Here is a 23,554-nt window from a genome sequence, read left to right on the forward strand (position 1 = left end):
TATGTATATTCCTTAGTTTTCTTCACAGGTTATTGCCTGGTAAGAATAGTGCGTGTCAGGGTTGCATTTGAATTGTAGCAACAAGAATAAAGAAAGGTGTAACGTAAAGGTAGCTTTAATAATGTGGATTCAAATGTCCAAGGCTTCAGTATAAAGTGAAACGTGCATGTCTGCATGTATTCACATCACATGTAAGTCAACACCTTGTAGATCTATTAACCCCCCACCCCCCCATTTTTCTTGCTAAATTATCTGTTTTTGCCCCTCTTTCTCTGTTGTAACCAACCGCATACGTGGTGGTCTTTATGAAAGCTGTTGTGGATCATACATGTAAATTATTTATATAAATAAAAATAATTCTAATTGGTAACATTGAATGACTCCTGTCCATATCCCCTTTCCCCCTATACACAGGAAATAATAGTTTTATCATTTCTTGTTTTACAATGTTCCCCCATGCACAACAAACTATAAGAATACTTTTGTCGTTTGTATGTTTACCACATTATATTCCCCCATCAAAATTAAGAATAACGATATTCCGTGGCGTGATTATAGAGGTGCGGTATCTACTTTTATCACCAATGGGTGGCGCTCAAGTAACCCTGTACGATATTAACTGACTGAAGAAGAATTTGGAACAGTTGATAAGGAAGTTAAGGAGACAGTTTAACTAATTTTGGCAGCGGATAAACAAGATTGAAGCGCCCATAAGCAAACTACCACACAGAGTGGTCCACTAATGGCCAACAACAGTGGAGACAACAGCCACCATGCTGAAGACAACGAGGACAACGATTATCGGGATGCCTCCGAACCTGCGACCGGGACAAATGACGGTCCATCGTTGTGTCCTGCCATACACAAGAAGCATAAAAAAATAATCCTGCATGTGGATTTAAACAACACCATTCTGGTGTCCGACTCAGTCAGATGTCAAGGGACAGAGGCTGCGCTGGATTATTTCATGACGACTGTTACATGGGGCAAAATGAGCAAAGGTAAAAACCGCGAGTTGTATTTATGCTGACTCAGGTGAACGATACAGGCTATGTCTTTTATGTCGAATTCAATGTCAAGAACTACAGCCTTTATTCGAGCATTTTAAATCCATCGCTGTGGAATGTCAACTATTTCGAATGGCAGATCTGTAGGAGCAGTGTGTATCCCAACCTTTGTGAGCCAAAGAACACAATCATTCCATTCACACAAAATCCCTGACACACCAAAATGTACTTACATAGTAACAAAGCGTACATACATAGTAATTATCTCACTCTACATTACATTCTGTAAGTAACTCGGCCTTCCCGTAAAACGATACCAACTAAATTTACAAAAATGTCCGTCTTAAAGTATAGAAAATGCCCAATCCTCCAGACCAGTCTGATCTACATCTCAAATGTGTGTCTGCATTCACAGGCAAGTGGAAATGGTTGAGTGACTCTCCTTCTCTACTTCCGCCATGTGATGATGCCGTCAACTACTACTCTCAGTTTGGAGCATCTCCCATGTTCACCTCCGTTGCAGGTAAACGCTTTCGTGGAATTCTGGAGGAACATCTGAACCTGCTCCGCTGGCCTGAAGGTGTAAAGGTAAGTATCCTCTCAGACAGAGTAGGCATCAATCTACCCATTTTCTGAACTACTTATCTTCACGAGACTCATGGGCAGGAGCCGGGGAACACTGTTAATTGGTTGCCAGCCAATCAAAGAGCACACAGTGTTGTTAATTTAATTTAGCCCTGCGATTGTCTGGCGACCAGTTCAGGGTGTACCCCACCTACCGCCCTGCTAGACTGCTGGGGTAGGCTCCAGCTCCCTCGCGACCCTTCTGAGTAGTAGACGAATGAATAAATCATAAGTAGTTCGAATGACGAATGAATAAATTAATGATTAATTTTAATTTAAAAATTGGTCTTTTTTAAAGTCACTTTTCAAATCAATATAATTCGAAAATTATAATGGTCTTCCGAACCTCAAACAGAATGTACTTTGGTAGTTTCACCAATCATCAAGATCTTTAGACTATATTGTATGTTGATGGGCTGGCCTTCCTACAGGGAGACAGCGAGCTGACAACAAAGGCAATGAATGGCCGACTCTACCACTGGATCCTTCCCTCCTTTTTCCAGTTGCTCAAAGACCTGACGCAGCAAGGCACTGAGTTTGCCATCCACTTTCGTACTTTTGGATGCGACTTACCTCGTGTGTTAAGTGCTGTATCCAAAGCACTGAGCCAGGGTGTTCATCCCCTGTTTCCTGATCTCCCTGATCTGAAGGTAAAATAGAGTCACAATCAATCCAAGCATTGTCTACCCTCACCTACTCCACATTTTTAAACACGAGCGCCACACGTTTTCAAGCTCTTATGCTGTAATTTACAAAGCAATGAACTTGTGGTATGAGAATTTTCCCAGATGGGTCATGGAATATTTCTCATGAAAATGATAACAAATGAGTTATGGACCGATAGCCCATCAATCTCCCAGTAATTGTGCTGTAATAGACACCTCCTGTCTGGACTTGTCTCCTGCTCAGTTAAGTGTGAATAAGACACCAGGGAAGATCCGCTGCAGTTCGAAGGGGGTTCTTCTGACCAGAGGCGCAGAGCGGCTGTCGTCCCGCGATGGCGAGAGAGGCCTCTACCAATTCTTTAGTGGCGCGAATGGACTCGGAGGCTTCCAGGATGACTACAAATGGTAAGTTAATTCCCCAAATACAATCGAGGTAACTTCAGTCTCCTGTATTTATCCTTCGCCATATTTCTTGTTTTTTCTTAATTCAACCAAGGTGGATGATGAAGAAGTTCTCCATCCAGGGTGGGAAGCCACTGTGGGTGGACCCCTTTGACGAGCATGTTCAGCACATCTTCATAGATGACAACATAAGACAGAATGACAAGGATACCGTCGTCCATCCCAAGGTAGCACACAGCTCTTCTCGGCACAGATCATTTTCTTCACTTATTTTCCACCGCCATTTTCCATCTCATTTGACGACTCATTTGTAATATTTCATACGACGCATATTGAGCGAGATGGAGTGTCCTTACCCCCTGCCTCCTTCTCTGCCTCATTAATCTTTAATTGAGTGTGTTTTTTGTTTTTCAAATGTCAAGTCCCATTTAGTGAGAGCAACGTTTTAAAGCCACTTCAAGAACTGTAACTTCCCGACTCAGCTCTTCTTGGAGTAAACTGCTGACTCGCTGCTAGTGTGTTATTTCAGTCGATGAAAGTCAGACGTTGGTAATTAGGAGATTTAATTAATAGAAGCTTTATTCAGTAAGAGCCCCGAAGCTTTTGCGCTTTGCTCTAGCCAGCGGTTACTTCTATTTAGTTTCATTGTTTTTGTGTCTTTGCAAATGAGTATAATGTTGAAAAGAAACTAACAAAAAAATAGCAGAACTTGCTTCTTTCAGAGTAATGATATTTAGAAGCAGGTGGGACTTAATTATAGCAGTCACGTTGGTCCACTTTTCTGGTCAAGCAAGTCAAACAAATGGAAGATGGAACAGCATGAAATATTCACGCCAACCATAGAGCGATCTTTTTCTTCCCATTAAGCATTTGCAAAGTGTTGCTCTGACGTTTTCACTTTCAGCCATTCTAAAATTGGTCACTGTGCAAAGCAAAACAATTTGTGCAAGTATTACAAAAAGCAGAATAGTTTGGTTGTTTTTATTTTTTTGTGTGATGATTAAATGCGTCAGACCGCAATTTGCATAGTAGTTTCCGATGCAGTTGTGTTTAACAACCAACAAAAAAAAATAACACAACCATGTGTCTGGTTTAGGTTTTCATTGAGCCAGGCGGCTCGGACACACGCACAGCCTGTGTCTCAGAGTTTTATGACGTCGCCTTGATCCAGACCGACCTCCTCAAGGCCATTTCTGAACCTGACTACTTCACCCGCCGTGTCCACATCTGCCAGGAGAACTATGAGAAGAATATCCAGCAGAGGTCAGGCTAGAGCACAGCTGGACAACTTTTAACCACTTCTGCTCTTGAAGAACTCCTATTCAGGGTACCATTTTCTCAGGGCTGTGATGTTTAACTTGCTTTGTTGTTCAAAAAAAGAGTAATGATAAAAAGATTCCCCAGAAACTAAATATCAGGTATTAGATGCACATTCCTATATAGTACATTGAGGCAAGACCAAATAGACACATTTTCCATACACATTTCGAATTGTAAGTCAACAAATTTGAGAGACTGCCTTTCAGCAGAGGCTTTGTGAATAATGCATCTTGGCAAGAATTATCTCTGGCAAACTTTCTAATTGGGGTCAAATAGAGTCAAGTGCCCCTTTAGTCAGAGCTGATTTCATCCATTACTTGAGTATAAAATTCTCTGATGAGGTTTTTAAGCCAATATTGGTGCCAATACCCATTAAAAGAAGAGGCAGGCCATTTAAATTCTCATTCACACATTCTGTCATGATTTTGTCAATGAATGATGCACTCTTTGGTTGCACATCACTTTTACTAGCTCCTGTGATGTGCAATGTTAAATGCACTGTGACCCATCATTAGGTTGAGCAGGTGTCAGGGATGCTTTTAAATAATTTTACTTTTGTTATGTCTTAACACAAACTGACTGCACATTTACCGAGTGGTTGTTCGTGGTACTGATTACTGTATACTATGATGGGTGTTTATAACAAGTTTATATTTCTGCCAGGGAGATGTTTTATTGGCAGTTTATTTATTACTGAGTAGTTAGAGACTAAAAAATAACCACAAAAACTTTGAATTTGTGGCCAAAGATTTTTTTGCATGATGGAGCTTTTTATTTATTTTTTAAACATTGTCCTGAACATTTATTTTGCAAGAAGTGCGGATCTAGTACGAAGGTGTACAATTTGAGGCACATACAAATCAAGGTTGTTTGGCCTCAGTTCATGCTTCACTCCACTGATGACTTCAACATTAACATTCAATCGCATGAAACATTTGTTTGACTGCTTCTTCAGCATGCATTTTTTTTGGTATGCTTCTGTTACATCAAGCTATTGTATTTACTGTCTTTACAGTATGGCTGATGTCTAATAATAATGTGTGACAATCATTAAATATTTGGTTTTAAATGAGATCATTGCAAAGGATGTTTGATGCCACTTCTTTTAAAGTACGTAGTCACCGATGCCGAGGGCCGATACCACTAAGACTTTAGTAACAAAGAAGCAACATTTTAAAGACCTATTCATCCCAAGAGAGCAATTTGCTTCCATTTGAATCGAGTGTGTTGCACCAGTGAGACATAAAAGCATGCAGGACACTAGACATTTTTGTCATTTATTTCAGTTTAGGCCAGTGGCAGCCGGTTACGTATTGTTTATTTACTGATATTGTTTATAGTAATTGACAAAATGTCTATTCGTGTTAGGATATGAGGAGTCATTGGAAAAAAATCTGCCATCTTAAATTTGATAACCACTGACTTGACTAATAAATAATACAGTAAAAGACATGTATGTTTGTATGCAGTGTCTTCTTTGTCCGCATGAGGGCAGCAGCGTCTCTTTGGTTATTTTAACCAGCTTCCGTCCTCTCAGGTGAGTTACTGTTACCTGATTCCGTTGTCAGCTTATGAAATGCGCACAATCAAACTCACCATCCTGCTTTTCTCCACTGAATGTCAAACGACTACAAGTGTGCAGCAGTGTCTCAATTTGCACTTGAAGACGGCGGAAGTTGCAGCTTGAGAGCACTTGATGGCTGCGTCAATTGTGCGCACGGAGAAAGGGAGAGAGAGAAGTGAGGAGGCGATCGGAGTGCAGCTGGATACAAACTGTTGGATGCCGGCGTTTTAGCAAAATATGGACAGCTACGCTCTGGGAGCATGTGACTAATTCGGTACCTGTGTGGCACCATCGCTGCATCTTCGGACTGATCTCCCCTGCTAGGAAGGTACACGCATTTCTTTGCAGAACTTTGCACATCTTTGAGCTTTTATTTGCTTATCAAACAAGATGCATTAATTTCGCATGTGAGAGTGAAGAACGTGCATTTCAGCGGGGCGTTGCGGCGGGTGGTCAACTTCGAGTTCCAAAATAGCCATTGACATTTTTTTTTTGTTTTTGTTTAAGTCGAAGCTATTTGAAACAATCCCGCGTTGCACTCACTCACTGACCACTTCGTAAGACATACGTGCAATGTCAGTGGGGCGCTGAGCGGTTTCTAATATTTTGACGTCATGTTGCGTAAACAGCTAGGCTGTCCCGGTTGGGTCTATTTTTTAATTTATTAAATCATTACTATTTTAGCGCTTTCAATGCAAATATAGTTAAAGTTCTCAGGTGTGGAGTTATGTCTTGTTTTGTAACTTGCACCTTCGGTTCACTCAGTTGCACTCATTTCACTGGTTTACATCAAATTGGCACTTTCGTGGCCAATCTTGTCCAATTAAAATTCAGGATTAAATCATATTTGAAAAGAGGTGTTTCTGCACTCAACAGCTGATTTTTTTTCTGCTTCTTTGTCTAATTGTGATTTTAACTGTGTCCTGTAAGAAAAAAAGGTAATATTTAAACATTTCTTTTATGGGCATATATGCCCAATTTGTGCAAACTACAATCTAAAGGCTTAAAAATATAAAATTATATTTGAATCAAAATAAATAGTTGAATAGTTAAAAATTGATGTTTAACACTTCATGTCATAAATGTATAATATAATTACCTAAACATATTTTAATCAAAAGACGCTTGTAATCGAACAAGACCAGAGAGTTAACTAAACTACAGTATGGGAGACATTTCACTACACATATAGTAAAACAAAATCGTTTCAATCAAAACTCAGTATAATTAAGCATAATCAAGTCTTGACTTGACTTGCTGTTATGAGATTGCAATTTGCTCCATGATTTCACATCTTATTCAGATGTGATCAGAAGAGACATTGATATCACAAACTGTACACAACTTGAAGTAAACACTTACCTTTTACATCAGTTTTTTTTCCCCTTGGGAAATGATGGTTTCCTTCAATCTGATGAAGTCTTGTTATTGAAGTTGTCTAGTGATGTAGTTTTGACATCCTGAAAGGCACAATAAAAGCCTTCTCCATTAGTGCTGTAAACTAAGACAGTCTTTATGACTTTGTTCTTCACGCCCCTTCTTCGTTAGTATGTTATCTGTGAATGACATCGATTGCATCACCCATCTTTATTCTTCTGTCGTTGCAACTAGGTCCCTTTTATTTACAGTTTTCTCATTAAAGCAAGATGTATTGTTGATAATAGGCCAAAAGGTCATTATTTACTCAAAACCCACAGCAATCCTTGTTTAGTCCACTACTGAAATTTTGTCGCTGACAGGTAAAGAGGACAAAAGAGAAGGTACCACCCAACACCTTAACCAAGAATGCCAGGGAAAGTGTTTTTTAATCAACTCAGCAATTTAATTCATCCTCACGGAGCATGAGAATGAATCATCTATCATCATCGTATCATATCATGTGTACTGCGATTGACTGTCAGCCATTCTTGGGTGTTGTCCGCTTTTTGTCCGATGTCCGCAGAACATGGCACAATGGAACAGATTTCAGTGGTAATAGAAACTATTGCAGGGCAAATGAATGCAACTGTTTATTCTTTTAATTATATAAGCCAAACGGATGCCATCTGCTGCTTTTTCCTGCATCTGGCCAAACAGTTGAAAGATGGGTTCAGTCTCATACGTGGAGAAGAACGAATGCACCCCTCCTGCCCTCCTTTCTCCGTGTCCTAACATATGTGCTAATCAGCATAATGAGGATCACAGCTGACATGCAGCGTCTGGGTCTGTCTCATCAGGTTCCAGGCAGGCTTGCACAGCGTGTTGGCGGCTCTCGTTGTGCCAGTAAAATGCCACCTTCACTCAGGAGGAGGCACCGTGAAGGCAGGCACTCAGAAATACACAAGCTTGCACGAATGATTGATTACATTATTGAGTCATGCACTACTTGGGTCAGCGGTGTCAAACTTGTTGATATCGACAGTCACATTTACTTATGTTTGTAATGTATACGATTGGGGTGTAACGGTACACCAAAAATAATGGATCGGTACATGAAGTTAACAGTTTGGACACAGTAGGGAGCAAAATCAAATTCTTATGTTTTGTGGAAAGAAGAAAACATTCGATGGCATTTAAAATAAAAATCTAAAGAGCTTAGGAGTTGGCAATTTAAAAAGAAAAAAGGTGATATTTGAAAAGTCACGAGAGTGGAAAAAGAACAACAGCTATATCCGGCTCATTCCTGTGCCTCTACTTTGATATCAAAGAAAAAAAAATCACACATGAGGAAAAATAATCTATGAGCGACAGAAGCTGCGAATTACATGTCAAATTTGTTGCTTACTCGTGAGCACTCATTGGAGACACACCTCTGCAGCTTTGCCCAGAGAAGCACCTCATTCATAATGGAGTGTTACTATAACTCTAAATATTAGCAGTTAGATCTTTTTTTGTTTTGTTTTGTTTTTGAGAGGCTGCAGCGATTGTCACAGTGAGTGTTTCCACAAATGTGGAGACTTGACGGCCACCTCGCAAGTCACATTTTGTTTCTCTGATTGTTTTTTTTCCCCTGTGTGATTGTTTTTTTATATATCAAATGAGAGAAGTGCAACAATAACTATTTGGTCAGTCTGAATTATCATCCTATGAGAAAGTAACAATAGCTTTGGCAAGTTGAAGAGCCTCAACGCGTATACTGCACTACATTATTTTTAATGCTGTAATGATATTCCCATTGGCGTGACGCCATTTCAATTGAGTTAAGAAGTTTGCCGTTTTGCCAAAAGCTTGCCTCTTTAGCAAGGACGTCCACTAGACTAAAACTGAGCTATGTTGTCTGTTTAAGAGCCGTGTGATTAGAGCGAGAGGCAGTTTACTGTTTGTAACATAGCAAATATGTTCTGTGTGGGAACCCTAATTATCTCCCCATCATTTTGCATAATTGCCCCTGTTTGATTACTATCATTTTTATGGATAATGAATTTTGAAAAGAAGTCAAGGGGAAAAAAATTGCAAGCTTTCAGAGGCCAAATGTTTAATTTGTCATTCTGGAGAATGCATTGGTCCCTAACAGGGATAAAGTATTTTAAAAGCTCCAAAGTTGAACACCATTTATTATTATTATTATTATTATTATTATTATGGTTATTGTTGTGATTGATGATAATACTAGTAGTTGTTGTGTCCGTCTTTAGCTTTAACACATCCGGCTCTGGCCTCCCTGCGTCGAGTTTGCATGTTCTCCTCCAGGTACATCCCGAGACATGCTCTTGAGGTTAACTGAGATTAACTGTAAATGGTCTTGCAGTCGGAATATATGTGGCCTATGATTGCCCGGCAACCGGTGCAGGGTATTTGCCTCTCACCCAAAGTCAAGGATAGATGCCAGCTCACCTGTGAAAATAAGCAGCATAGAAAATGGATGCGTGGATCATAACAATAACTTAAATTTATTCATCAGCTTTCAAGGGACCCAAGGACGCTTAAGCCTAAATAGCACAAATATACAGAAGTTGAAGCATTGTCAATCTCTTAAGTATTTTTTTCATTTTTCTTGTGCTTTTTCTGTGGTGTGACCATAGTGTTGGCAAATGAAGGTGTTATATTTTCATAAGAATCATTTCTTAATGTTGAATCATTATGCAAGCTTTATTTTCTAATGTGCTTACTTGTCAGTCTACTTATTTTGAAAACAAAACGCACGTGCTGTGTATGTTGTCATGCACACCTTGACAAATGAAGCCATAGTGTGGAACCTAGTGTTTTAAAATGTGATTGTTTCATATTAATTTCATATACACACTCGCGCACATGAACAGAACACAAGGGGACATTGCAGACATCAACCTGGGTGGATGAGTGTGGAATGGAGCCAACTTTCCCATCAGAAGATTAAGTGTGATGCATGCAGTGGACAGTTTGGACGTTCCTAGCTGCCAATGTTGACTTTTACACCAACAAGAGAGCTTTGCAGCAAGGAGGCCATATGCGGAAGTGATAATGTCAATTTATGATCTATTATCTTCTCAGTTTTATCAGCTGTAAGAGCAATCATTTTCATCTATGCATCTGTTTTCTGTAGCACTTGTTCTCATTAGGTTTTCTGGTGAGCCGGAGTCAATCCTAGTTGAGTGCAGGCCAGATGTGGTGCTTGGACTGGTTGCAAGCCAATCGCAGAGCACATACTGTATATATTCAACAGCATCAAACTTCTCAAACAATGACATTCCATGTATCAGTTCCGAAATTTGGGAATTTTATCCTGCAAGATCAGCACGGTTTCATCTCAGTTTATATTCACATCTTGCTGGAATCATATTTGCATGATACACTGTGACATTGACATGTTTGTGTATGGTGTAAAGAATGTTATTGTTGTGTTCAGTGCTTGCACCAACACACTAAAATGACCACTTTTGTGTTCACTGTAAAATCATCTTGATTGACTAAGTTTGTTAAAACTAGCAAATCCACATTTCAATGTCTTAAAAATACATAATAAAATGAAGGTTAAGATGGGGCTAAGTAAAAGTCCGGACTTTCGTCCAATTTAGATGCTATGATCTGCTCTAAATGGGCAATTGATGAAGAAAAAAACCCCTCTAATATGACCGAGTTAAAATATTTTCTGCAAATAAAAGTGGGCCACCATTCCTACATATTATGTGGAAGACTCATCACCTGTTATCACAAACGATTCATTTCAGTTATTGCTGCCAAGAGTGGTAATAAACACTTATTAGGTCTAGGAGGAAATCACTTTTTCACATGGGGCCAAAAAGCTTTGGATTTTACTCCCTAAATAAATAAAGCCATCATTTAGAAACAAGCAAGTATTTGGAAAGAATTCACAGAGCTCCACTTGACAATGTGAATGTGAAGAAAGTGTTTTTGGATTTTTCTGGGTAAGTTAAAAAAAAAATGTTAGTTTTTGTCACAGTGGACTTGCAGTGGTACAAATAGCTCATAAACAAAACTCTGGTTCCGGTGATGTCACATATCTGATCCGATACAACATACTTTGTTTGTGAGACTTCTATTATATTCGGGATACCGTTATACTGTAGATCTAGTCATCAAAGGTCAGAATCAGAAATATCATTGTCCAAATCAAAGCTGTTAGTTTTCAAGTGAATGGCCTCTTGATTTTCCAATTTCCCAGGGGACACGTCGATCTTCACTTAAACACTCTCGGTTCGTAGCATACTACTACTAATTTGCTAACTGTGATTCAAAGTCCTTTTCCGCCGGTGAAATATCCCTGGTCCTCGAGATATTATGCAGGAAATAAAGTATGTGGATGAATAACATCCATCTTCTGTGTGTGAAAAACGCTTAATGCTGCTTTAAAGTAAAATTCTCAAATTAAAGCGGTAAAAAAAATGCACAGTTGGAATTATGCAGAAATGACAAACAGATTTAGGAGAAAATCACCATTTGCAGGCGATGTTTGACGACTGAGCAATTAAGTGGCAAAAAATAACGGTTTGGAGTGCACAGCAAACAATCCAGCTTTGGAGCGAATTACTATTTCCGAATGATTGCTTCTACATTTACGCGCTCGTGTGTGTGCGCGTGTATGCGCGTGTATGCCAGAGTTGGCTGCGTGCCACATGCCTGCCATTTGGAATTGTGTGCTTTATCTTGACTTTGCCAGAGGCGCAGCAATGCATCCGTTCGTGGCAACTGTGTCCTTTGATGGTTTCGTTTGAGTGCTGCCACCACAAAATTCACACGAGTTCAGGGGAACATGACGCTCCCATAGGTACTTGTAAAAACCTGGCAAAATATGGCTGACAAATCAAATGACAAGGCAGCTGTAAATACAGACCAACACCGGTTAGATTAGATGTGAAGTGTATTGACATGGAGCCTCCAATTTTCTATACATTAAGTCAATAGTTTTTCTAATGTTTGTGTCCATCAATGTTGAGCAGTGGCCTTAACACTATCAGAAGAAGGGAAAAAAAATTTCGAATACTTGTTGCTTGAGTTGTGAACAGTATTTTAAGTGTTAAGTGACACCACAGAGCTACCAGATCCCCAATCACCCATTCTATAGTTATGCATCCATTTTACATTCTACTCAGTATAAAAACACATAGACACACGTAGACTGCAAGTAGAACAAAAAAAAAAGTAGTATCAGATAACCAACCAGTCGGCTGAGATGCCCTGCTGCTGGTTGCCAAGCAACCATTACATGCTGAGGCTGCGATGGTACTGAAGCTGCGGTGGTAAAGAGGGCACGCAGCTTTGACCAGCTGAGGGGATGTTTTTAAAATTGGGTTGTGGCCCTAATTAACACCCTCATAAATGATTTAACGTAAGCTTGTGACCCGACTAATCAAGCATGATTATAAGTTTAGAGCCATCAAAAAGCCCACACAAAAAGCCCGATATAGCCCCCACTTGTAAACAAAAGTTTGTTCATTTTTCTAATTGAGATTTACTTGGGACACTCTACAATATTAGCATGCAAATTTGTCAATAATAGTATCATATGACAATACCCTATTTAAAGACAACCATCAACAATGCATCAAAACATTTCCAAACAGACCCTTAGAATATGTACATTGACAATAACAAAATGGTTCCTAACTAATGAAGCCTTAACTTAACTCTCATCATTCCTTTATCATCCTCAACTTCCTCCTTACTTCTCGTCCATTTTTTCCCTTTCAAAATTAAAACAATGATTAAAAAAAGTCCTAAAAGGGCAGATAGAAAAATATTTGGTTGACACTATACAAGCAATTAAAAAAGTTCACAATAGGTTTTCTTTTTAAAGTCTCTAAAGAATCTAAATTTCAAGCTAACCACCTCCTGTCATTTTTAAAATTACATTGCCTCAGCTGCCATCTAGGAAGTCACCTCTGCCAGCGTAAATATATTTTACCACCCGCTTTAATTTTTTTTCACTACCCTCCCAGACCTTCTGTTTGTTTATTTTCTCTTTCATCATCTACACTCCCTTGTGTTTTTTTTTCCATTTTTTTAATTTCGTCTTGCCTCCCATCTATTTAAGGAAGAACACTGCTAGGAAGCTGCTGAGCCATGTGGGGAAAACTTAGCTGAATGTCCCCATATGGCCTTTTTGTGGCTCATGCCGCAGTTGGGCACTATAAAGCAACATAGCCAGATGTACTGTGACAGACTGGGCTTGAGTGAGGGCAAGAATAAGAAAGACCAAGTGTTTACACTCTAAAAGGAGGTGAATCAAAGGTCGGAATACATAGTTTAAGTGAGGCATCATTTTCGTGTAGCTTGCTGTATCCACAAATACTTTTATATTGAACTAACACTGTGAAAAATATGACAAGATGATGCGCATGCACCACATGCATGGTCAGCTTTACGCATACCACAGTTCAAATTCTGGAGTTGTACAATCTAAACTGTCATGGCTGCCACAGATTGCGCCCTGTACTCTCATACGTATGGCTCGAAGTACTTTTACATGACAAGATGCCATCTTTGCAATAAAATAATAAATGTTTACTGTGAAGTAAAGATAAATGAATGTACTGTCTCCATGGCGACAGCTATGGCTGGGCACAGAACTACTACACTCGACTGCATGTAATTGTTATTTTTCCTCCTCATTTCATCTGTATTGGTCTGTATCGGGTGGACCAGAATTGACTAATTCGAATGTAAATAGACTGAATTAACAAACAAAAAAAAAAACATATAGTGCAAGTAAAGGAGCATAATGCCTCATCCGGTGTGCAGGCATACATACTACGTGAGGAAAATAAAGTGAGCATGTATAAAATAATTTAATTCAGAAGCTAAGAAGTCACTCATGAATTCTGCCCCCCTTGAGTATTTTTGATTGACTGAATATATTTGTTTTACTGCACTTAATTCTTATCCCATACCATATCTTCACTTTTGAATGCTGCTGCCAGAAAGCTATTCATCTAACAATATTTTATCGCACGGCCACTGTACCCGTGAGACATTACCCGTAGTTTAGTTAATATTTTGACTTTCGTCGAACTGAACGAGGCAGCCATAATTCTTCCACTAAATCTCGTCGACTTTTATGAATTTATGGTGAGCTCCCTCTTCTTTTCTCAGTCATTTATGGCACTTCAAGCCATAAGTCCTGATTGACTCCGTCATGAATAACATCACTTTTCACAATTCATACTACAACTCATCTTTTTTCCATCACTCCGAAGCTTTGATGTTGCATTGTGACCTACTTGGTTGTTTTCTCCGCTTGTTAAGAAATTCTATATTTTATTTCACACTGGCATTATTTGTCATGTCTTTTTCTGAGAGAACGCCCGTAAGCTCCCTTGCTCTCTAGTCCCTCAGCATAAATGCACAAATGAAAGTAAAAGTGTCCACTGGCTTAGTAGGTCATGTGTGTGTTTGACCTGTGACACGTAACTGTGATTTTGCTATGGATTAAAAATTGGATTGATTTGTGGAATTACAAAATGAACAGATGGAGTCAGAACACTGCAGTCTTATGTAGCCTGTCATGTACAGTGCAGCTAGTATGTTAATGCTTTGTGTGTGACATCTGCCAACGTGCATTCTCTTCAGCTCCAACTAATAAATTGTGCGTTCGTTGAGGGTCCAATTCAAGTATTTAACTTATGTATACGTAATATCTGTTTGTCTCATAGTTCAAGCCAACCACACACAAAAAATGAAATGCTGCTGATGACATGGCGTACAATACAAATATCAAGGAATATCGTGATAAGTAACAAATGGCTCATTTGTTAGCTTAAGAACTTTTGATTGCCTGATTGGTTGTATTACTTACTCAGCATGGCTAAACAATGCAGTATGATTCTTGCAGCATTTTGATGAAAATGTGACAAACAGCTGGAAGTATTATAAATTTTGCATAAGTAGCATAAAAATGATATAGCTGAGCGACTCCTTTTTTGTAAGGGTGCAACATTTCGGCAGCATTATCATTTCAAAAGGAAAAAAACTCATTATAGTTGTAGGAGGAGAAATAGTGGGGATCATAATCAAAAAGGAATTCATAGTATTAAAGGCACCTAGACAGTGTAAGCCTCCTCCTCTGGCTTTGCGCACACAAATCAATGGCAGCCCTGAGCCAAGAGTGACAAATAATGTGATTGTTTCTTATTAGTTTAAGAAGACAGGGTGATGAATGTATTGTACACAATTGCATCACAATGGAAGATTCTCGTGACTTTAAATCTCAGCTCTGATCTTTCCGTGTGCAGTTTGCATGTTCTCCTGTGAGTTCCTTTGTTTTCTGACTATATTAAAAAACACGAATGTTCACAGGGGATCCTGACTTGGTAATTTAGCACCAAACTTTGTAATGCATTTTGGACATTCTCTATTTTTGTTCTGCTGCAAAACTGTTTCAGGCATGACACATGACAATGTGTTGGGACTTTGTTAGGTTGATAAATGGTTTGCCAGCCTTGATGGCAATGGATGACACTGGTCATGATCACAACAGGTTATGCACAGTCAGTTGCTGGTCGACAAGTTTGTTGAATCGCATGTAATAGTTTTGAACAAACCATTTCATATTTTTCAATTGGATCTGACAATTTCGACGGTGTCACTCAGTTTGAAAGGTTGGAATTGAGTGCAGATGAGTGCAGCTCTCCGTTTAAAAAATACCCCATCAATTGTTACGCGGCCAGCCAAGATGAGGAGGATTACGTCCGGCAGATTAACTGCTACGCATGTCAATGAAACAAGCAGTGTGGGGTTTCAAATTCATTAATGAAGTGGAGAATGCCTTTGTCATTCAGTGTCACTTATGTGAGCTAGGCCGTCTCCGTGGAGACAGGCAGCGGAGCAACGGACTGGATGTTCAACCTCTGGGACACGTTGTTGCCTCTTGGTGGCACAGATGGAAAACATTCAATTGCCAGGAAACAATTCAACCGAGAGTGGCCATTTGACAAAGCGACGGGATGTCATTTTGTTTTGCTGTTGTGTAGCTGTGACAATTTCGCATATCTCGCTTTTCATTTCTGGTCGCTCAATGCATCCCCCCCACAATTATCTGGTTCAGTTGTTTGGTTGCTATTTTGTCTTTCTGTTGCCATGCGGGCAATGTTGTACAAAATCACCCAAGTGCGTTATAAAGTCTGATGCTGCCAAGTCCATATAAAGAGCTGTTTTCCAAATCACTGTAAAATTCTGGGGGGGGAAATTTCAACCAGACCTGCGTGAATAAAAACACAATAACTCATTATCTTAAATGAAACATGTTACAAAGTTTTAAATCAAAACAGTTTTCTTTTATTAAATCCTTTTCATACAGCTCATATAAAGTAGCAGTACGGCAAATCAGGTCGGACACACCAATAACAGTGAACAAATCCTCCCCAGTTCTAAATGACTTCTGGTAAACAATCAAACCCATAGTAATAGCATTGTTGGTCAAAAGAAATTCTACACTTTGACAATTGGCTGGGTGACCATACATTTCATAAGCTTTAATCACCTGATGGCTGTTCAGATGTTTGGGCCACCTTCAAATTTACATTGTAGCAAAAACAGAATATGGATACAAAAAAATTAACATTTCATACTCTCATCCAATTGTTGAAGGCCTGCATGCCCAAATGGGAAAAAAAAAAAAAAAACGGGAGGTTTTTCCACCTTATAATGTTAGAATAGGAAGTGAGGTCTCACAGACGCATGCTCAAGAATTGCTTCAAAGATTTTCAGTTTTATTTGAATACTAATTCATTTATATAGAGTAGAGCGTCTGTTGAAGTTAGTCTTAAAGATACATTTTTGTCTTTCATTTATTAGCGAAATTGAAGCAGCCAGGACAAATTTACTTTTAGCACGTTTGCTCATATTCTTCTCTTTGTCATCTTGCACTGTAATTACCTTCATGAATTATGTGAAAAGCGAATGAGTAGTCTTGTAATCAGGGAACAGACTGTTAATTATATTGGGGAAAAGAATGATCACCATGAATAAGATTATTTGTTCCTTCCTCTCCTCATATGTAGCATATCAAGGTTATGCTGCTCACAGGGAACAACTCTGCCCTGCCTCTGTCTAATTTGATCATATAGCCACAGATTGAACTTGTGGCTATTAATCATGTAATATTACACAAGTTTGACTTCCCTTTCACTGGCTCAGCGTTTGGAGCAGTTTTAAATTAATGCCAAGCTACAATATGAGTTGTTTTTTTATGAGGTTCCAAATGATGTGTTGGTTCATGTTTAGTTTTAAGATTTGCTCCTGGATTTCCCTCCCACTTTGGCGGTATTTAAAATGGTTGCTAAGGTCAGTCACAATCAACCCGTGACAGAAGGATGCAAAAGGTTCAGTCATGAAGCAGACTGCGAATGTCCTGCATCCTTCTCCTTTGGTTTGGTCTTGTCGTCGCGTTTACCCTGGAAGTGATGTATACTGTGGCGGCAAGGTTCTTCTTCTGTTCTAACCTATAATACCTCTTGGGATCATGTGGACACTGTTCGTAGCAGACAGCTGCTTGCAGCAATCTTTGCTGGACAATCATACCAATATCTTAATACTTCAGATGACACAAATTTCCCATCAGTGTGATCATGCTCAGACATGTAGGCTTATGTAACACAAAAGTGCTATTTTGCCCCTCTAGTCACATATTGCATGTGATAAAAAGTCCTGATTAAAGATGTGATGACATGCTCCTTATCGAACCAGAATTGCTATGGTATGATGTAAGGGGATTCCAGTATCAGGACTACAGAAAAAAAAATCTCATGAGTGGTCATAGGCAGATATCACCAAGACAGTTTCGCGTATGTTTGCATGGCTACCAGACTTGAATGCTGCTTGTGACAACATTTTGCTGCTCTTTTTCTGTTAACATAATGTCCTGTGTAATGTCATTCAATGTGCCACTTAAATTGCACAGGATCAAATTCTATGTGATTCTGTAGGATTTTCAATCAGGAAAACGCAATCAAAGTTCATGTTCTGATTTGTACCACAGCAGGAAGGCACAATCTTGAATTGATCGATGTGCTCTAGCTAATCACATCTGAGACGAACGAGGCTATTTCCAGGGGATTTTTCTTAGTGTTCGAGTCCATGACTGCTCTGTGGAGACTACACATCGTTGAGTTGAATTCAAAGCGACTTCATATACACTAAGTGCAACATGGCCTGGTGATAATGCCTGACACTCACTTCTTGTTGCCTTGGGATCCATTAGACTCAAGTAATGAAAATATGAAAAGATCTCAGGAGAGTGATGGAGAGTAATAAGCTTAAGAAGAGAGATCTGGAAGTTGATGCAATTCTCCTTTGAATTATGATAACATCAAACCTCTGCTCCATATGTGGACTGTAGCAACCAGAAAGGAGTAAGACTGGGATGGATGGATGGATTCTGTCAAAAACAGCTTTGACGATGGACCACCCTAAATGAGTTAATACATACGTTGGCACACTATTTATTTTTCAATTGTACTAAAGGCCTTGACTTTTTCAGTTTGGAGAGGAGACTACTTCTTTGAATGTAGGAAGTAAAATGTAAACATATTTGACCTTTTGTTATGCAAGCACGTCTCAAGAGTGTGCCACACTTCCTTTTTGGAGAGGAAAGTTGATGCCATAAGTCAGCCGCTGACTTGGCCTCTCACGGATGTCTGTGCAGTGTGCGCCATTTCTTGGCCATCTCGGACTCTTACTAAGGCCATCATTTCCCTTGTTTATCAAACACTGCTCCTTCATTAGGAAGATGCCTGAGCATACTGTCTAAAGGCAGCCTTTAAATTTTTGTACTTTCTTTCTCATTATTTTCAGCACTGGTCTTGCTCTTTTTGCATCTGGTAGTGTTTGGGAGCATTTTAGTTTGTTGGTTTTTAACATAGTCCTTTTAAGCTTGTCTAGGATGGCAACAGGAAATTTAATAGTAAACAGTGGCTTCACGTTATTCATTTTCAGGAGTGAAACAACTGCATTGCAAAGCATTTGGACTTTTCTCTAATTTGGTATTTCTGTTTTGAACGTCTTGATAAGTAAATTGATGAGTTTGGTATGGCATATGCATTCAAATCCATGTTTGTGAACTTAACATTTTGTCCCGTTTGCCTCTTAGTCATGGTGCGTTTTTCTCCTTGTATTGATTCTTTGGAAGAAAATGCAATGAGACAGGCAGCAAGTCCATAGAATGGGTAAGGCCACCCGTGATCTACAAGGCGGCACTTCATGCTGGGAACTCCAATAATCATTTTTAGCATTTTTCATTTGTTCCTTCGCTTCCTGTTGTGCAGCTATTCGGCCGGAAGCTTTCATTACCACTGTTAAATTTAGTTCCGGAAAAGTTCATGGGCACCTCAAAATAGCTCGACCTCTTTTCTAAATCTCTAAGCTCCTTTTTGTGAATATAAGTGTGTACATTGCCTTTTCAGGGATGCGTGCTTCCTATTCAGAAAGATCTCTTTCATGGTTGCCAAAAAAATCAGAGAGGGCTGGTGGCAGACGGAGCACTCCAAGAGATCATTATCGGTCTGAAAACTGTGCAATTTTACTTTTGGGTCTCTTGGTAGTCTAAATACGGTACAAAGTCAGAAGTACAAGGGAGTTTTTGGCCTGTCGGAAACAAAATAACAATAGTGTTACAATGCTGTAAATTGTGTGTGCCAAAAAAGTTGAATGAATGAATGAATGAATGATGTCATGATGTTCATAATTTTATAAGAAAAAAAACATGCATTGAATAAACCGTCATTTTAGGAGCTAAAGTTAAGGAAATCACATGAGTAGTCTGTAACATGCAGACTTCACGCATACATGCTATTAGATTTTGTTTCCGGGGGTTAATATTTGGACTAGTGACACGTTTATAAATATGATCGTGATGTTTAGAATGTTGAGTCACAAACAATCCAGTGTGTGGTCACTTGTGACAATTAGGGGTTCAGTGTCTTGCTCAAGGATAATTCGACATGGTCACAATGACTGGCGATCAAACCCTCAACCTCTTGGTTGGGAGATGACCACCACTGAATCACGCCTCCCCTAAATATGTGCATTGCTTCAATACATGTTGAGAAACATAGTTCTGTTGACGAGCTCATTACTGACTTGGCCATTTCTTTGCCTTCAAAAAGTCTTTGACTGTTTATCGATTAACATGCCAGCCTATCCTTTTATTGTAGAAAACGTTTGAATTTCAAATAGTACTTTGGTTGTATAAACCAAAGTTAACCCCGAGCATAACAGCTATCTCTCTTCTTCAAGCCAACTGACTATCAGAGTAACAGTGTTTAATCGTCTAACGAGACACAAGAGTCAAGAGCCTAGCTCCCACTGCACCTGTGCTAACACTGAATTAGGAGACATTCATTTAATTCTTCCAACTTCACCAAAGTCATGCCCACAATACAAATTGACTAGACTGCTACGTGGGCACCACAGGGGAAGCAGGATTTGTGCTTTTTCTTGAGCTTTCTTTGCTCATCTGCGCCTGCCCCCTCTGCTCTGTGTCTTTTCAACATTTGACAACTTGTAATATCTTTCTTTTAAAGATGAAACATTGTGTGCACCACAACATCGATCAATAAATCAGCCGCTTATTGTAATTTTCACGTATGCCTTTGTCGTGAACTCCGAATTGGTGGTTGTTAGCGGTGTAACATGCAGTGAGTCAAGCAATATGTTAACGACACTCAAACAGAAGTTTCAAAATGAATGGAAGATAAACACGCAAACCTCCCTCATGTAATGAGACGTAAGAACATGTTGAAAGCATAAAAAAAAGGAATATTGTATTTCACTCATGTTGTCAAAACCGGTCCCATCATCCATCTTTCCAATTTGATTTGTTAAACAACATCGTCTGTGATACATGTTGCCGAATTGTTTTTAAACACATCTCAGCTGAATTATGTAAATGTCTCAGGTGGCCCCAAATACAGCACTCAAACAATGGTTCATACGTTGCCCTAGTAACTGCATCGGGGGAGGGGGGTGATCAACAGTATCGGATGTCTTGAGGTCATTTGAATAAAAACTGCATCCAGTAAAAACATGCCCACTGTCTTTTCATGAAGATTTCTGATGTTTTTCCTCCTCATTTTAGACAATTTTCTATCCTGTGACTCATCATTCCAAACCATGTTTCTGTGTGTTCTTGCAGGTTGGCCCTCATCGAGGGACCTTCTCCAAAGCTCTTGCGTGCGTGTGCTCTCTTATGAGTCAGACGATATTCCTCCAGGATATGGAGACGTTGCCTAATTAAGGTAGGAGAAGCCTTTTTGGACGTCCGGGGAACTTTTTATTTGCTCTTGTGAAGTTTTTATTTTAAACTATGACCCCTCCTGATTTCCTTTTTTTGAGATTGGTTGCTGCTTGAGGTTTTGTGGGATTAGTCGTTAAACCTGAAGACACCCTCCTTGAAGGATATATTCAAGTCCAAATAAGCTCCTTGCAAGACACACTTAGGGAAAGACACAGCCAGAGAAAAGGAGTGAAACAATTTGTGAAGGGCAGATGGCTTTGCTGCTCACAAACCAACAGCCGTAGGAATAAAATATTTATATAGGGGTGGACGTGACATCTGGAAGAGAGGTGAGAATCACAGTTTTTTATCCCCTACTTTCTTATACCTTCCACTTCCCTCTCTTCTGTCCTACACTTCCTCTCCTGGATGCCTTCGTGCTTTTGCTTTTAACCTATGCCAAACTAATATTGTTATGTTTTTATTATTACTGTTCATTTGATTATCTTGTTCAGCGATTTAAAAAAAAAAAAAAAATCGTATAGAGAGCCCTGATCATATATTCTTTTTTTTTATTTAGTGGTGTGTCATTGTTGTAATTTAAACCATATCGTTAACCCAATCATATTTAAATGTTTGGTGAAAATGAACAATATTTAAAACACACATTGGTATTTTTATTGGGTCTTCTTCCTCCCATCTAGTTGAAGTTTTTGTGACAATATCAATAGAAAAATACAAACACGTGTTCATGGCTTAGCCAAATGTGTCATGTGGCCGACAATATGCTTTGCTTGAGCAAAGGTTGGCAAACACGACTATAGTTACAAGCAATTGCTCAAATAAGTTAGGTATTCATCCAGCCATCCATTTTAGAAGGATGGAATTAAATTTAAAGTTAGCAAAATTGAGCAATAGACTATTCAAAGAATTACATGACAGTTTTCAGTTGTACTTCCCACCGTTTCACACTCTCTCCTCCATCCTTCCTCACTTCAGGTCGGTGTGTGATGGTGTCCCCCCTCTTATCAGTCTCGGAGACATGCCTGTGCAGGAGATGGCAGTGAGTCCTGTCAAGTCCTTGCACTGGGAGAAGTTCCCCCCCATGTCCCAGCGCAGAGTCTACTGCACCCCCATCTACCACGAAGGCCTGCTCTACGTGCTGGGGGGCTGCAGTGAGACCGGCATGCCCCTGGACAGCGTGGAGGTGCTTGATGTGGAGAGCCAGACATGGAGCCAGCTGCCACCTCTGCCCACAGCGCGAGCGGGTGCCGCGGCTGTGGCGTTGGGGGGGCAGGTCATGGTCTTGGGAGGAATGAATCAGCAACAGACCCCGCTGGCATCAGTGGAAGTTTTTCACCCAGATGAGGGCAAATGGGAACCGAAAGCTAGCCTGGGGCAGCCGTCCATGGGCACCACCACAGTGCAGAAAGGTACACATAATGCTACATTAAGTGGAGAGAATACAAGTTGAGATAAAGCTTTGCTGGTTGGCTTTACTTTTGGGTGCTTTTAAGAAAATAATGCTAAATAAATAATAAATGTTTTTAAGAAAACAATCGTCTCAGCTTGCATTGTTGCACTGAGATGGGATTGTTATTCAGTGGAAGTTTCTTTGTATTTTATGCCACTTTTAAGACATTAGCTGAGTATCATTACATTTTATCAAAACTTTTTAATTGCTAATAAAGCAGTGTGACCAATGTTAACAGAAGCATAAACATAATCAACAGAGAAATCCAGTGCACAGTACATCTCATTTATAATTAATTCACAGTGGTATATAAAATGTAATAAAATAACCTATTAGCTATATCTATTGTAGATAATTATCAATTGTGTACAGATGTAACTCTAATAATTTATGATAATATGATAATTGTTCAAACAGAACCTTAATCATAGAAATCTTTGGAGGGCAAAAAATGTTTTATAAATTTAGATGTGCTAACCACTCAAGCCATACGGCTCCCTTCTATATAAATAAATGAAAAGATATCATGTAACAAAAAAGAGTAATTCGGACTCATAAAGAATATGTTGATGCAAATTTGTCATGACACAAGACCAACAATGGAAAAAAGCAGCAGACCAAAAGTCCTTTCTGTGAACCTTTAGACTTAATTCGATCGTGGGGCGAAGATGCTTGGTTGATTGACTGAGAAACCTTCTCCAGCATCCCTGGAGTGGAGTCTTCTCAAGTGTAATTAAAACTGAGTGGTGCAGAAATCAATGTCCACTCATAAGTCAAAAGGAGACCGGTTAACTAAGATTCAGGCTCAATGCAAATTGCACAAAAGTCCTGAGGTTGTATTTGTGAATACATTTGATACATTCGATGTAGGAA

General features: G+C 39.4%; 2 protein-coding genes across 7 annotated transcripts in view; both read left to right on the forward strand.

Moving 5' to 3' along the window:
* Positions 1 to 629: 629 nt before the first annotated feature.
* LOC148402659 (uncharacterized) lies at positions 630 to 5,092 on the forward strand. 2 transcript variants are annotated; one of them, XM_088399570.1, is made up of 6 exons: positions 630 to 1,001; positions 1,423 to 1,595; positions 2,063 to 2,281; positions 2,541 to 2,701; positions 2,793 to 2,925; positions 3,795 to 5,092. In XM_088399570.1, exons 1-6 carry the CDS (start codon positions 743 to 745, stop codon positions 3,969 to 3,971), a joined length of 1,122 nt encoding a protein of 373 aa, XP_088255696.1. In that variant the 5' UTR covers positions 630 to 742; the 3' UTR covers positions 3,972 to 5,092. The 2 variants fall into 2 exon arrangements, with proteins under 2 accessions (XP_088255696.1, XP_088255706.1); XM_088399580.1 differs by having other exon boundaries at positions 1,531 to 1,595.
* Positions 5,093 to 5,483: 391 nt separating this feature from the next.
* Positions 5,484 to 23,554, forward strand: part of klhdc8b (kelch domain containing 8B) — a 67,181-nt gene continuing 49,110 nt past the window's right edge. For 2 of the 5 annotated variants that reach the window (XM_088399600.1, XM_088399624.1), the window contains exons 1-3: positions 5,562 to 5,910; positions 21,127 to 21,557; positions 22,207 to 22,640. In XM_088399600.1, coding sequence (XP_088255726.1) covers positions 22,250 to 22,640 — 391 coding nt within the window. In that variant the 5' untranslated portion in view covers positions 5,562 to 5,910; positions 21,127 to 21,557; positions 22,207 to 22,249. The other 3 variants (XM_088399591.1, XM_088399609.1, XM_088399616.1) reach the window with 3 other exon arrangements.

The sequence above is a fragment of the Syngnathus floridae genome, chromosome 2 (assembly GCF_059516105.1).
Source record: "Syngnathus floridae isolate MCC-2025c chromosome 2, RoL_Sflo_1.0, whole genome shotgun sequence".
Classification (NCBI taxonomy): Eukaryota; Metazoa; Chordata; class Actinopteri; order Syngnathiformes; family Syngnathidae; genus Syngnathus; species Syngnathus floridae.